Source organism: Budorcas taxicolor, chromosome 10 (genome assembly GCF_023091745.1).
Source record: "Budorcas taxicolor isolate Tak-1 chromosome 10, Takin1.1, whole genome shotgun sequence".
NCBI classification, from domain to species: Eukaryota; Metazoa; Chordata; class Mammalia; order Artiodactyla; family Bovidae; genus Budorcas; species Budorcas taxicolor.
Genome location: NC_068919.1, coordinates 82,810,941 through 82,827,282, shown reverse-complemented (window position 1 = coordinate 82,827,282; position 16,342 = coordinate 82,810,941). Strand labels below are relative to the sequence as shown.

Genomic DNA, 16,342 nt, shown 5'->3' with positions numbered 1-16,342 from the left:
CGCAAAGAGTCAGACACGACTGAGCGACTTCACTTTCTGGTGGGTCAGTGGTAAAGAATCCACCTGCCGATGCAGGAGACATGAGTTCCATCCACACCTCAGGAAGATTCCATAGGCTGCAGAGCAACTAAGCCTCTGAGCCACAACTATTGAGCCTAGCCGAAACTACTGAACCCACCCACATCGCACAGCTACTGAAACCTGTGCGCCACACAGCCCGTGCGCCACAAGAGAAGCCACTGCAGTGAAAGCCTGTGCACAGCTGGAGAGTAGCTCCCTCTGGCCACAACTGGAAAAGAGCCTGTGCAGCAACGAAGACCCAGCACAGCCAAAATTAAATAGATAAAATTTATTTTTTTCAAAGGGAAATACAGGAGGATGTCCAAAACAACTTTGAAAGCTGAAGAACTAATGCCACATCTTATACAGTTATAGTTCTCAAAAAAATGTTATACTGGCACAAACAGACTAAGCAGAGTCCAGAAACAGCCTGACACATATGCACAACTGATTTTTGCAAAAGGATAGGCTTTTTCAACAAACAATGCTGAAACAACTGGATATCCAACTGGAAAAAAATGAACTTTGATCCATACCTCATGCCATATACAAAAAACTATACTCACAATACAGACCTAAATGCAAAACCTAAAACTATAGTTCCCAGAAGAAGGTAATATAAGAAAAAACTTTTGAGAACTTGAGCGAAACAAAGATTTCAAAAAAAAAGAGACCCACAAAAGGAAAAAATAGATAAAAGAGATTTCATCTATATTTATACTGATCTATTTCTGCCCTTTTAAAATACACTGCTAAGAAAATAAAAAGACAAGCCACAGACCGGAAGAAAATGTTTGCAAATCACATATATCACAGAGGGCCTGTATATATAAAACTGGAATATATAAAACTCAGTAAGAAAACAAACAACCCTAAACCTCCTAGAAAAAGAAAGAGAAAAGAAACAACCCAATTTAAAAACCGAGCAAGGCATCTGAACAGATACTTCACCAAAGATATGAGGAAGACAAGCAGATGAAGAGACACTTCACATCATTATTCAGAGAAATGTAAATTAAAATCACAATGATATTAGTACCCTTTACTAGATGGCTAAAAAACTGACAAGACTGTACCGAGCGTTGGCGAGAATGTGGAGGAACTGGAACCCTTGTACTGGTGCAAAGTTACTGCACCAGTGCAGTGCAAAGTTACACAATCAATTTGGAAAACTGTTTGACAGTATCTTAAGAAGTTAAATATACACTTTCTACACTGGATCACATTCTACTCTTGGGCATTTACTCAAAATAAATGAAAGCAATATGTCCAATCAAAGATTTGTACATAAATGTCCACAACAGCTTTATTTGTAATAACCCAAAACCAGAAACAACGCCAACATCCATAAACAAGTGAATGGATTAAAAAAAAATACCTGTGGTATATCCATATAATGGGATGCAACACAGCAATAAAAAGGAACTACTGATACATGCTATACCACTGATGAATCTTGAAATAATTATGCTGAATGAAAGAAGCCTTACAAAAGTTATGTACAGTGTGATTTCATTTATATAAAATTCTAGGAAATGAAAACTAGAATACAGTGACAAACATTAGTAAGTGGTTGCCTGATAGAGAGCAGTTAGGGAGGGATAGGAGGGAGAGATTACAACGAAGAGGAAACTTACAGGTGATGGCTATATTCATTATCTTGACTGCAGTGGTGGTTTCCATGGTATACATGTATGTCAAAACTGGTCAAATTGTATACTTACTTTAAATATGTGCAATTAACTGTGTGATAATTATTCTTCAATAAAACTGTTTTTCTTAAGTGTTTTTCACAAAGAGGTGAAGAGGTGTGTAGGTCCTTTGAAAACTGTCATATTAGAAAGTGACAGAAGTACTAAGAGATTTCCAAAATGCAAAACCTTGGCTAAATACTAGAATGACAACTTAGCGTTATTTTTAAGGCTGATTAAAACCAATCTTTTTTAATTATGGAAAAAGTTAAAGTAAATATGTCAAAAGTGTGTACTAAAGACCCATGTGGAAAAAGTTAAGTAAATATGTCAAAAGTGTGTAATAAAGCCCCATGTGCACTCTGCATGCATGCTCAGTCCCTCAGTTGTGTCCAACTCTCTGCGACCTCCTGGACTGAAGCCCACTAGGCTCCTTTGTCCATGGGACCTTCCAAGCAAGAATACTGGAGTGAGTTGCCACTTCCTCCTCCAGGGGATCTTCCCGATTCATCTTCCCGATGTGTCTCCTTCATCTCCTGCATTGGCAGGCAGATTCTTTACCACTGAGTCACCTGGGAAGCACATGTGCACCTGACCTTCAATTATGTCATCTCAAGGTTAAATCTTACTCCATTTGTATTCCCACCCACTTTGCCCCCAGTTTTATTTTGAGGCAAACTCAGACCTATCATTTACTTTATAAATATTTTAGTGTTAATATATATTTCTAAAAGATAAGAACATAAAGGCCTCTTTGTATATGTGGCTTGGTAACTCATTTCTTAAAAAAAAAAAAACTTTATTGATTTATTTGGCTGCACCAGGTCAGACTTGCAGCATGTGGGATCTAGCTCCCCAACCAAGAATTGAACCCGGGCCCCCTGCATTGGGAGTTTGGAGTCTTAGCCATTGGACCAACAGGGAAGTCCTTATTTCTTTATTAATTAAAAAGAAAACAAAAAACTTTAGTTTTTAGAGCAGTTTTAAGTTCAGAACAAAACTGAGCAGAGTACTGAGAGCTCCTATAATACCCCTTGCCCCCGCAACCTTCGCCACCAACATCCTACACCGAAGTGCTATATTTTCACAATCAACCAATCTTCACTGGCACACTATCACCTAAAATCCATAGTTTACTTGAGGGTTCACTCTTGGTATTGTATAGTCTCTGGGTTTTGAAAAGTGTGCAATACATGCATCTACCGTAGTACCATACAGAAGAGTTTCACTGTCCCCAAAACCCTCTGCCTATTTATCCCTGCCTTCCCACTATGCTCTGGCAACCAAGGATCATTTTACTGCCTTCAGTTTTGCCCTTTGAAACTATTTTAAGGTTCAGAAAAACCAGTGTTGTAGCCATTATAAATGGTTTCATTTCAGTGGCAAAAGCAGGATTACTCACTACACAAATGTTGTAAGTTTCAGGGAGGGCGGGGTCCTATGGGAAGTGGCCAGTATGTGGGAAGTGAGTTCCTATGAAGCCACATTCCCCAAAGCTCCTACACTGTGAAGTCAGAGGCTTCATTTTAATTCTTTCTCCCTTCTCTCACTTCAGAACATGTACAAGTCCAACCACTGAACACATGTGGACCCTCAGGCAGGCAGAGTAGTTCTTGGGCACCAAAGATTGTGGAGGTATTTTTGAGTGTGTTGGAGGGGAGGGGAGGTATTTTTTAATAGAGCATGCTTGCCCATTTGTTTTTTTTTTTTTAAAAAAACCTTGTTTACTACCTGCCTGTCCTTGGCTTTTAGTTTTATTTCTGTAGTTAAAAGAAATACCATAAATAAAAGTTTATAAACGTTTTTAGAAGTTTTAAAAAATGTTATCAACTTGTGTTTATAAATAGAAACTCAGCATCCTCCCGAATCTCTGCTCCACAGCACGAACAGGTGAGCAATCTGACATACTTTCAGATACTTTTACAGCCATGTTCTGCAATCTGCTTTGCCAATATACTTCAACTTACACATTATAGAAGCAAAAAGAAATAATTAAAAAATAACATTACAGTAGCAGCACAGTAATAACTATGATAATAATTGCTAAGATTTATTGACTATGTATGCGTGAGACACTCTGCTAAGCAGCTCAGGTGAGTCATCTATTTAATCCTTATAAAACTGAGCTGATATTCTAAACTTCATTTAACAGATTAAGAAACTGATGCTTAGACAGATCAGATAGTTTGCCAAAGATCCCACAGCTAAGAGGTTCCAGAGCTGAGATTCTACTTCAGACAGTTTAGTCAAAAGATCCTACTATTCTCCATTGCCTTATATTGATTGGGTAAACCATAAGACAGATTATCTGAAAATTCTCAGTTATAAGTAATATTTTAAAGAATATTCTTGTCTATATTTCCTGGTACTTTTATGGAAATGTTTTTATAGGTTAAGTTTCAAGAAGTGGTCATACTTGGTCAAAAGGTACATGTGTTTATTTATTTATTTATTTATTTATTTGGCCGTACCTTGAGACATGTGGAATTTCCCCTACCCAGGACGAAATCCATGTCCCTGCAGTGGAAGCTCGGAGTCTAAACCACTGGAGTGCCAGGGAAGTCTAGTGTATGCATTTTTAGAGTTAATTGCCAGATAATCTCCAAAAGGCATGTGTATGTAGCAGACTCTTTGACAGCCTGCTTCCAAATAAAGACAAACTTTTAACTCCTATGAACATCAAATGAAGAGTGCCTATTTCCCCATATCTTCAGTAGCAGTAAGAATCAAGCCTTGCTCACTGAAAGGCGAAAGACAAAGGTTTTCATTTCTATGTCTCTGATTACTAGTAAGGTTGATCAACTAGTCTTTTCATATATTTATTACCACTTATATTTCTTTTTCCTCCTTCATATATGTATACTGCTCATCAGTTCAGTTCAGTCGCTCAGTCGTGTCCAACTCTTTGTGACCCCATGGACTGCAGCACTTCCTTGTTCTTCACCAAATCCTGGAGCCTACTCAAACTCATGTCCATTGAGTCGGTGATGCCATCCAACCATCTCATCCTCTATCGTCCTTCTCCTCCTGCCTTCAATCTTTCCCAGCATCAGGGTCTTTTCCAATGAGTCAGCTCTTCGCATCAGGTGGTCCAAGTATTGGAGCTTCAGCATCAGTTCTTCCAATGAATATTCAGGACTGATCTCCTTTAGGATGGACTGGCTGGATCTCCTTGTAGTCCAAGGGACTCTCAAGAGTCGTCTCCAACACCACAATTCAAAAGCATCAATTCTTCAGTGCTCAGCTTTCTTTATGGTCCAACTCTTACATCCATACATGACTACTGGAAAAACCACAGCTTTGACTAGACAGACCTTTGTTGGCAAAGTAATGTCTTTGCTTTTTAATATGCTGTCTAGGTTGGTCATAGTTTTTCTTCCAAGGAGTAAGCATCTTTTAATTTCATGGCTGCAATGACCATCTGCAGTGATTTTGGAGCCGCCCCAAAATAAAGTCCCTCACCGTTTCCACTGTTTCCCCATCAATTTGCCATGAAGTGATGGGTCTGGATGCCATGATCTTAGTTTTCTGAATGTTGAGCTTTAAGCCAACTTTTTCACTCTCCTCTTTCATCAAGAGGCTCTTTAGTTCTTCAGTTTCTGCCATAAAGATGGTGTCATCTGCATATCTGAGGTTATTGATATTACTCCCAGGAATCTTGATTCCAGCTTGTGATTCACCCAGTCCAGCATTTCTCATAATGTACTTAAGACCCTAATACTGGGAGGGATTGGGGGCAGGAGGAGAAGGGGACGACAGAGGATGAGATGGCTGGATGGCATCACTGACTCGATGCACATGAGTTTGGGTGAACTCCGGGAGTTGGTGATGGACAGGGAGGCCTGGCGTGCTGCGATTCATGGGGTCGCAAAGAGTCGGACGCGACTGAGCAACAGAACTGAACTGAACTCTGCATATAAATTAAATAAGCAGGGTGACAATATACAGCCTTGACATACTCCTTTCCCGATATGGAACCAGTCTATTATTCCATGTCCAGTTCTAAGTGTTGCTTCTGACCTGCATACAGATTTCTCAGGAAGCAGATCAGGTGGTCTGGTATTCCCATCTCTTTAAGAATTTCCACAGTTTTTTGTGATCCACACAGTCAAAGGCTTTGGCATAGTCAATAAAGCAGAAATAGATGTTTTTCTGCTCATACCTTTTAGTAATTTGTTTCTGAGTTATGTCCCTTTTAACTTCATAAGGATTCTTTATATATTAAGATATATCTGTTACTAGGTATATAAGCCTTTGCCTAGTTTGTTTTTAGACTTTGTTCATGGCAGTTTTTGCCACACTGAAGTTTATTATTCTGTATTGCTGAATATGAACTTAGATTATTTAATAAGGAAAACTTAATCTTACTTTTTCATCGAATATTATTTCATGTATACATTCCCATTAACACTGTATTCCATCAAGTTGATATATTTATAATCTTCACGTTATTTACTTAACATACATATTTATTTATAAGAAAAAGTATCATGGGAGGGAGATTTCATAGGGAGGGGATGTATATATACTTATGGCTGATTCGTGTTGTTGTATGGGATGCACATATACTTATGGCTGAATCATGTTGTTGAATGGCAGAAACCAATACAACATTGTAAAGCAATTATCCTCCAACTAAATTAAAGGGCTTCCCTTGTAGTGCAGTGGATCAGAATTCACTTGCCAGTGCAGGAGACTCGGGTTCGATCCCCAATCTGGGAAGATCCCACACAGACGCGGAGCAACTAAGCCCGCGAGCCAGCACTACTGAAGCCTGCATGCTGTAGGGCCGCACACCACCGTTACTGAGTCCACATGCCGCAGCTACTGAAGTCCACGCACCTAGAGCCTGTGTTCTGCAACGAGAGAGGCCACCACAGTGAGAAATCCGAGCACTGCGACCAGAGAGTGGCCCCTGCTTGCCACAGCGAAAGAGAAAGCCGGCACAGCAACAAAGACCCAGCACAGCCAAAAATAAATAAATATAATTATCTTAAAAAAATAAATTAAAAAAAAGTACTATAGATATTGTTTGAAAGTTGTCTGTTGAAAGTGAAAGTCACTCAGTCGTGTCTGACTCTTTGTGACCCTGTGGACTATCCAGTCCATGGAATTCTCCAGGCTAGAATACTGGAGTGCATAGCCTTTCCCTTCTTCAGGGGATCTTCCCAACCCAGGGATTGAACCCAGGTCTCCCGCATGGCAGGCAGATTCTTTACCACCTGAATCACAAGGGAAGCCCAAGAATACTGGAGTGGGTGGCCTATCCCTTCTCCAGCGGATCTTCCCGACCCAGGAATCAAACCAGGATCTCCTGCATTGCAGGTGGATTCTTTACTAGCTGAGCTGTCAGGGAAGCCCTAGATGTTGTTTGGATTTCCACAATTAGAAATGTGAGGCTCCTAAGCCTGCACTGCAGAAAAAATGAGAAGAGTAGCTGAAGTGAAGAACTGGCAAGTGAAGTGGAAAACTTGAAAATATTTATTAATCATACACAATGTTTCCAACAGTATGCAGAATTCTATCCAGCACCTGCCCAAGCTTTGAGATTGCCCAGAGTTAGAGCTTTAACCAGTACTCCATCATCAAGGAAGGTTGTCATTTTCCTGAACAGCTGACATAACTGGTGAGAGATAAAATTACACATTGATGGTGCTGTTGTATGTGGCTTGAACCTAAAGCTTTTTTTTTTTTTTTAAAACAAACTATTAAGATCTGTGCCAAAGACCTCTGACTTTACTCTCATGCAAAAACAAGCATGTTTCTCTGAAGGTCACCCTAAGATCTTAAGTTCTTTTTTCTCTTTACTTCATTTTGATATGAATGGGAGGGAAAACAAATTAATTACCATAAACAGTACAATAACATCATCATCCAAAGGCTGACTGATTAAGCCTGTGAACCAGATTTAGCTTAAATTTAGATCACTCCTTTCACTTATTTTTCCCTCCTCAAGGTCCCAAGTACTTAATCACCTTTAAACATCTTCTATGTCTGCATTCTGTTTAATTTCATAAGATTTCTCACACTTTAAAAAAGTGACCCATCATCATCTAGAAAATGAGAGGGTTAGTTTTACCAGCTTATGATTTGCTAGTAACTTAATAAAGTTCTCTGAATTTAGTCTTTTGAATTCAGAAAAGATACTGCAAATGACCGTGTTTATAAAGACCAGACACATTTTAATGTTGTAAATTTAGCAGAGCTGAAGGTAACAATCTGCATGTATTCCTCAGCAAATGCTTTACACAGAGAATTAGTATTGAACTTCTAATGAATTTCTACTTTAAGGATTCTTTTTTAGTTGGCAAATAACTGATTTTTTTATCCTTCTATTCTAAATCAAAAAGGCTGTTGACAATTAATTGCCTTAAGGACTAGAAAATTTGAGTCAGAATAAACTAATGAGAATTAAAATATTGAATGTTCAATTTATAAATCTAATTGTTTTTCTCTAAGGTTACCTTCCCTTTAAATCGTTATTCAAATATAGTGGCTCTCAAATTATGGTCGCTGGACCAGAAGCATTGGTGGGATCTGGGAAGTAGTCAGAAAGACAAATTCTCTGGCCCTATACTGGACCTACAAAATCAGGAATTCTGGGTTTCGGGCCAGAGAATTTGTTTTAACAATTCTTCCAGGGCACTCCAATTCGAAAATCACTGCTGTAACATATTTTAAAAGGCTTAATTAACAATATAAATGAATTTTAGACTTACTTAAAAAAAAAATCACTTCTTTGTATCTCAGAAAAGCAAAAAGGCCTCAGTTAATCCACAATAAGGGATGTAAGTCTACATCAAATCAAAACATGAACTCTACCCATCAAAATTTTGCACCAGAAAATAAAACTTTACAAATTAACAGGTAGTTCAATGGTTAAGAGTCCACCTACCAACTTGATCCAGGAAGATTCTACATGCCATGGGGCTGAGCCTGTGTGCCACAACTCCTGAAACTCTCGCACCTAGCTCCAAAACAAGAGAAGCCACTGCAATGAGAAGCCTGTACATCACAACTAGAGAGTAGCCCCGTGCTCACCACAACTAGGGAAGTGCTCAGCAAATGAAGACCCAGTGCAGCCAAAATTAAATAGAAAACAAAGAACTTCAGTTATTTAACAGCTTACAAGCTTTGCCCTTTGTCAAAAACACTGGACTTATTTAGTCAGTCTACCTTCCAGTCTCCAGTCCCTCTAGACATGGCCAACCAACAGCAAAAACATGAGGTCCACTCTAGCTTCCAGTAGAGGTGGTGCATAATCTAATGGAAAGCAGTGAACATTTTTGGTTGAAGCAGGACACGCAGTCTTGAGACAGAAATAAATAAAATGGATTCTCCACTTGGTTCTCGTGACATGCCAAACTATCATTTGACAGCTGTTCTACATAAAAACTGGAGCTCTGCCCCACATGGTGACAGCAGTGTAGATAATGACATGGTGTCAAGAGCAGTGATGTGATGGCCAAGGAGTGGGTCCAGAGAACAGAGCACCCAGGGCACCCTCTCACACAAAAGATGAAGTCCTTATGCAACTGAGATTCACTTCGCATTTTTATTTGCAGAAACAAAATTTTAAATTTTCTCTTGCTAATGTGAGAAAAAAACCAAAAATCTCTTTGCTCTTTGGCAGGGAGATCTGTACTGAATTGGTTTAGAGACACTTGGTGATTAAATTCAAAAGTCAGCTCAGAAACATGAATAAGGTTCTGCCTTTAGAGATTTTATAACTAGCAGGGCTAACAAGCATAAAAAAGTGAAGTATTCTAAAAACTGAAAAGGTGAAACAATTTAACTCCTCTCATTTATTATGAGCAGGAATTAAGATATTTTATACGGGTTAGTTGTCTAGAAAATGAAAGCGTGCTTAAAGTTCAAATCCAAAAAGTCAGTATTTTTATGAAACCTTTTTATAAAGCATGGTAAACATTTCAGTCTTTTAAATGAAACTGATAAACACAACTGAAGCTTTAACCAGTGGCAAGGACAGAATATAAATTCCAATTACCAAGACCTCAGGCTATCATGCTTTTCTGGTTTCTTTGACATCAGTTGCTCTAATTTCCCCACTACTGTTAGTTAAGTCAGTCATCATGAGCACCTTGAAGGCTTTTGCTCCTTTCCACAGATATTCCCCATTGACCTTCCTTCACATCCAAAATTTTCCTCTTTAAAAATACATTTCTTTTTAAATTATGAGATAACTGTATTATTGAACATATGCAAAAAACAAAGGGGAAAATCACCAAAATTACCCATCTTTTCCTTGCTGGACTTTTACGGTATGGACATTAAAACAATAAATGGAACAGCTGAACATTAGCTGGACTACACAGACATTTCTAATGTAGTTTACTTCAGTCTGTCTTTATAAGATATAGAAAAGTTTATTTTCATATTCAGGCCTGCTGAATATTGCTTTTAAACGTTTTTTTTTGGCCATGCCATGCAGCACATGGATCCTAGTTCTCCAACCATGGATCAAACCCACACCCATTGCATTGGAAGAGCCTAGTCTTAATCAGTGGACCACCAGGGAAGCCCCTTTAAGACTATTTTTAATTGAAAAACATACAATGATTTTCATTTTTAAAAGGAAAGGATAATTCACCGACTTACCTAGTTTGTAAGGAAGTTATTCACTCTCTTTTCAGCTTCAAAACTATTTGTAAATGAATTTTCTTTTCCTTCTGTGATATCTAGTGTAAAATTGCATGTTTGTGTACTCTAGAGTCATATAGACAAGTACTTTAATAGAGCAGCTATTCAAAGGAGGGGAAGAAAGAAGGAAAACTTGCTCATTTATGATAAATGTCCCTAAAATGCCAGGCCCTAAAGCTGCATGATGTTTGTGAGAGCACCGAGTATGAGTCTAGCACGCTGAAGACACTCAGTAGGCTGGTTTCGTCTCCTGAGGGCAGACGAGTGACCTTTAACTGGTTAGCTGTGGAATCTTTTGTTCAAAGGGATCCATGGAAGATCGGTATGTGAAACAGACAAAACAGGAGCAGCTCTGGCTAAGGAAGAAGACCCAAGTCTGCGATTCCCACTTTTCCTCTCTCTTCTCTAACAGTTTGAAAATGAGTACAAAGTCTGCAGCATCCAAACTTACACAGCTGTACCCCAAGAACCTTCTAACCTAGCCCAGTCTAACTTTTTCAAAAGGCCATTCCTAGGGAACAGCAAAAAGCAGAAAGTCAAGCTGCTGACACACAGCAGTGGAGCAAGTGTGTTGTCAGAACACTCCTTATTAACCATCCACCCAGACACGAGGGGCAACAGCCCCTCTTCCACCCCAGCAACCCCTCAGGTGTTCTCTTTCGGGCTTCCCTCGATATTCATTTTAAATTGACTTCACTTGTTTAAAATGCTCTAACAATACAGTGTGATCTGCTTTTGATATCCCCAGAGAGAGCCCCCCTGTCGATTCATACTGTAGGACAACCCTTCTTCCACTAGTGTTACTTCTTCTATCAGTCATGACTTCCCAGTTGGCTCTACTCGAATCTTAAGCATCCACGGAGGTTTACTTTGGGAAGCTTTCCTCCCACATTTTGACCCTTAACTGAATTCTCAATCTCTGGCCACCAGTGCTATAGTTCACCGCTCAGTCCGTGAACTAACCCTCTGCAGATCTGGCTGATAGTCCTCCAGCCTCTGTGGCTGCTTTTAGTGACATGCACACACTAGCCCATGAGACAGTCCATGCTCTTTCAGATACACAGTACTTGTGAGGAAGTTTCTCTTTCCTGATCCAGAACCTCTTTCCCTCCACCACTGGCTCTGCCCTCGGGTTCACACAGAGGAAAGTTTGGCCCTGCTCCCCACCCCCTGCAGCCTGTACGGCTTACAGTTGGCCTTGTATTTTTCCCCATTCTGGCTCCACCTCTAAAAATAACACCGCCACCCCAGCCGTCTCATAGGCCATCTGTGGACTCTGCCTTCAACATGTAATGATTAGCTAGCAGAGGAACAGGCAGCTCTGGCCTGTGTGTGGAGCCGCCGACTCTCTGTGTTCCACGCACAGATTACTTCCCTTTCCTTCTTTTCTCCTTTGACCTCCCCCAGGACTGCTACACTCAGCCCTGCATTCATCATTCTGTCACTTACTGAGCACCGTCAAGAACCAGGCCGGCCAGGCACTGAAAAACTAAAAGCAAATAAAATGTACTCAGCCCACAGAAGATTAAGAGCAAGCTAGGTAGAGTAATAAACAGCTGGGGAAGCTGGAGAAGGCATCAGAAAGGGAGGTGATGTCTGAGCCAGGGAGGAACTATATCAACAACCAAGAATCACGCAGCCTTGCGTCCCCTGCACCAAATGGGACAGTGCTTTCCCGTACTTGAAGTTCCACAAATATGTAAATTTGGTAAAGCTGACAAAGCCTGCTCAGTCCTGTGCCTCTCCTGGAGGTGAGGGAGGGTGGTCAATGAATCCACAGTCTGAAAGGGTAGTTGCAGAGGTTGACACTGTACCTGGCTACGTACAGTACTGCTCAGGTGGTTGTCCTCGGACATCTGTGCATTCTGGAAGTAGGACAAGGGAGCGGGTAACTCTGTCATTGGAGCAATTGTACAGATAAACTTTTCCACAGAAAACAGAGCCTCCTGGGGTTCTGAAAAAGGGAAAAAGAAAACAATCTTTTGTGCATTACAATTATACTTTTATTCTGAAACACTTTCACAAATGACTTTCTTTCATGTGCTTTCCTCCAGGCCACGCTTTCTAAGGACCTCACAGGCTGCTGTCACTTGCTGGCTCCTGGATTAGGTCTGGAACAGATTTTACTGGGTTACCAAGAGTTGGTTAAGTTCTAGTAAATCCATTCACACCAATTAAACACTTACAAGACTAATTTTTAAACCAGAAATGCATCATTATGCCAAGACCTTCAGTTGAAAAACTTTTGTCAGCTCAAGTTACTTCTTGGTAATGAGTAGATCTACATGAGAAACCAAATATTTTCAATCACTATCATATCTAATGATTTCAGATCTAGAGCAAAGGGTGCTAAACGATCTTAAAGAATGTTCTTGTCAATGTTCCTTTTCCGATCCACCTTAATTTATATCACCATAAAATTATGTTTTGTGCTTTTAATTTCTTATCATCTCATTTTTTCCTTTACCACAATGCTCTAAGGCAGAAGAACTAGGTAACATATTTATTTTACAAAAACAGAAGGGGACCCAAGTTCAGTGACTTGCTTAAAAGCATTAAACTGGGCAGACCAAGACCAAAACCACAGACGCCTGACCCCCAGCCTCTCCTCTGCCTCCTCGCACAGCCTTGCTCACACACATTACTCCATCTCCCAGACTTCACCCTCCCATGTGCCTGTCTAGGTACCTGAATGTCCATCGGCCAATTCCTTAGGACTTCAACTTCGCTTTCCATTGAAAGTCTTCAGAAATACAGAAGGAAAAAAAATGGTTTGCACACCTAAGCAATACTCTAATTCATTTAAAGTGTCTAAAACATTACCATGTACATACTTAAATGAAAATATGTTGTCAATGTCATTTCATTTCAGGATCTTCTATCCTCTAAATATTATTCTGCTTTCTTATTCTAATGACTTTTTTAATAAAAAAACCACATAAAGCAACTTTTTCCTCTAGTAAAGGTACTGACTTCCAATTAATCCTTATCACCTCTATTTGGATCATTTAAATCATGACAAATTCATAATCAAGGTATGCTTTCCTTTCTATCCCATGTATTTTTGGGGGGGGGCCATGCCATGAGGCATTGGGGTCTGAATACTCCCACCAGGGATCAAAACCATGCCACCTGCAGTGAAGGCACAACTACTCAACCACAGGACCACCAGGGAAGTCCCTATCCTACATGCTTTTAAATACTGTGCCCGCTTTTCACCTCCCCTCCAACCTGCTATGTGCCCATAGTAAGCTGGCGTGAGATCAAAAGATTGTAAATTAATATCAACTAAAAAAGCTGTAATTATATAATGAGACAATTCTGTTTAAAATATATATTAATTTGTTTTAAGAAAATGAATAAAATTATTTTAAAAATAAAATGAATTAAAATTAACAGCAGACTCAATGGCTACTTTCACGGGAACTGATCACCAGAAGGGGGTACACAGGAAGCTTCTGGAGTTATTGGTAACGTTTTGTTTCTTGATCTGGGTGCTAGTTACACAGAGATGTCAATCTGAAAATTCTCTGAGCTCTACACCTATGACCTGTGCACATTCCTATATACTTCTATTTGAAAAGTCAAATAGATTTTTGAAGGTGTAAACCTATATTCTGGGAGAAATATCAATAACCTCAGATATGCAGATGACACCACCCGTATGGCAGAAAGTGAAGAGGAACTAAAAAGCTTCTTGATGAAAGTGAAAGAGGAGAGTGAAAAACTTGGCTTAAAGCTCAACATTCAGAAAACTAAGATCATGGCATCAGGTCCCAACACTTCATGGGAAATAGACGGGGAAACAGTGGAAACAGTGTCAGACTTTATTTTGGGGGCTCCAAAATCACTGCAGATGGTGACTGCAGCCATGAAATTAAAAGACGCTTACTGCTTGGAAGAAAAGTTATGACCAACCTAGATAGTATATTCAAAAGCAGAGACATTACTTTGCCAACAAAGGTCCGTCTAGTCAAGGCTATGGTTTTTCCAGTAGTCATGTATGGATGTGAGAGTTGGACTGTGAAGAAGGCTGAGCGCCGAAGAATTGATGCGTTTGAACTGTGGTGTTGGAGAAGACTCTTGAGAGTCCCTTGGACTGCAAGGAGATCCAACCAGTCCATTCTGAAGGAGATCAGCCCTGGGATTTCTTTGGAAGGAAGGATGCTAAAGCTGAAACTCCAGTACTTTGGCCACCTCATGTGAAGAGTTGACTCACTGGAAAAGACTCTCATGCTGGGAGGGATTGGGGGCAGGAGGAGAAGGGGACGACCGAGGATGAGATGGCTGGATGGCATCACGGACTCGATGGATGTGAGTCTGAGTGAACTCCGGGAGTTGGTGATGGACAGGGAGGCCTGGCGTGCTGCGATTCATGGGGTCGCAAAGAGTCGGACACGACTGAGTGACTGAACTGAACTGAAACCTATATTTAGGGTTTGACAACATGTATGCTAGCTAAAAGGGAGGTGGATTCCAGGAGAACAGTTATATTCTCAAAGTACTGAAAGCAAATGTTCTGACCTATGCTTCTAGACTTTTAAAAGTTGACTTAATTGAGAAGTGAAAGGCAAATAAGAAAGAAAAAGATATACCCAACTGAATGCAGAGTTCCAGAGAATAGCAAGGAGATAAGGCAGCCTTCTTAAATGAACAAGACAAAGAAGTAAGAGGAAAACAGTAGAACAGTAAAGACTAGAGATCTCTTCAAGAAAACTGGAGATATCAAAGGAACATTTCATGCAAGGATGGGCATGATAAAGGACAGAAAAGACCTAAAGAAGAGATTAAGAACAGATGGCAAGAATACACAGAAACATTATACAAGAAAGTCTTGATGATCCAGAAAACCACGATGATGTGGTCACTCACCAAGACCCAGACATTCTGGAGTGTGAAGTCAAGTGGGCCGTAGGAAGCATTACTATGAACAAAGCCAGTGGAGGTGATGGAACTCCAGGTGAGCTATTTACAATCCTAAAAGATGATGCTGTGAAAGTGCTGCAGTCGACATGTCAGCAAATTTGGAAAACTCAGCAGTAGCCACAGGACTGGAAAAGGTGTTTTCACTCATATTAGGTATTATAAGTAATCTAGAGATAATTTAAAGTATACAGGAGAATGTGTATAGATCATATGAAAATATTATGTCATTTTATATAAAGGACTTCAGCACCCAAGGATTCCGTTAGCCATGGGGTGGGGCCTGGTGGGAGTTCTGAAAGCACGTGTCCTCCATCCCCGCCCCCCACCAAAGGACAACTGTATTTAAGACACATCTGGAGTGATGGCACCCCACTCCAGTACTCTTGCCTGGAAAATCCCATGGACAGAGGAGCCTGGTAGGCTGCAGTCTCCATGGGGTCGTGAAGAGTCGGACACGACTGAGCGACTTCACTTTCACTTTTCACTTTCATGCACTGGAGAAGGAAATGGCAACCCACTCCAGTGTTCTTGCCTGGAGAATCCCAGGGACGGGGGAGCCTGGTGGGCTGCCGTCTATGGGTTCTCACAGTCACGACTGAAGCGACTTAGCAGCAGCAGCAGGAGGAAGTGGAGGTAGGCAACAGGGCTAGCTAGGTCTCCAGTCAGGCCTGGAGAACAAACAAACATTGTTGGTACAAAGGGGCAGGCAAAACTAGATTTGATTCTGGGCCAGTAACAGCTAAAAACAATTGATGACTGCATGGAGAAGGCCAATGACCCACTGTTCCAGCAGCGTGGCAAAAAGACACTACTGGACCTTATAACATTACGAACAGTGCCCTGAGAACAAGAAAAGACAGTTGTTGGGAAGTGAGGATCTTTCACATGACCTGAATTGCAGAGGGAGTGGGAGTGGGGATGTAAGTAGACTTTGGTGTTTTCTCTCTCTGGCCATCTGCTAAAGATTTTCTGAGGCTGATAAAGCACAACACTTGAATTCACTG

At 40.5% G+C, this 16,342-nt stretch overlaps 1 protein-coding gene across 1 annotated transcript in view; it reads right to left on the bottom strand.

Moving 5' to 3' along the window:
- Positions 1 to 16,342, bottom strand: part of PSEN1 (presenilin 1) — a 69,111-nt gene that overhangs the window by 48,609 nt on the left and 4,160 nt on the right. The window contains exon 2 of the mRNA XM_052646495.1: positions 12,227 to 12,366. Within this exon, the coding sequence (XP_052502455.1) occupies positions 12,227 to 12,313 (87 nt within the window). The 5' untranslated portion in view covers positions 12,314 to 12,366. The remainder of the gene's footprint in view (positions 1 to 12,226; positions 12,367 to 16,342) is intronic.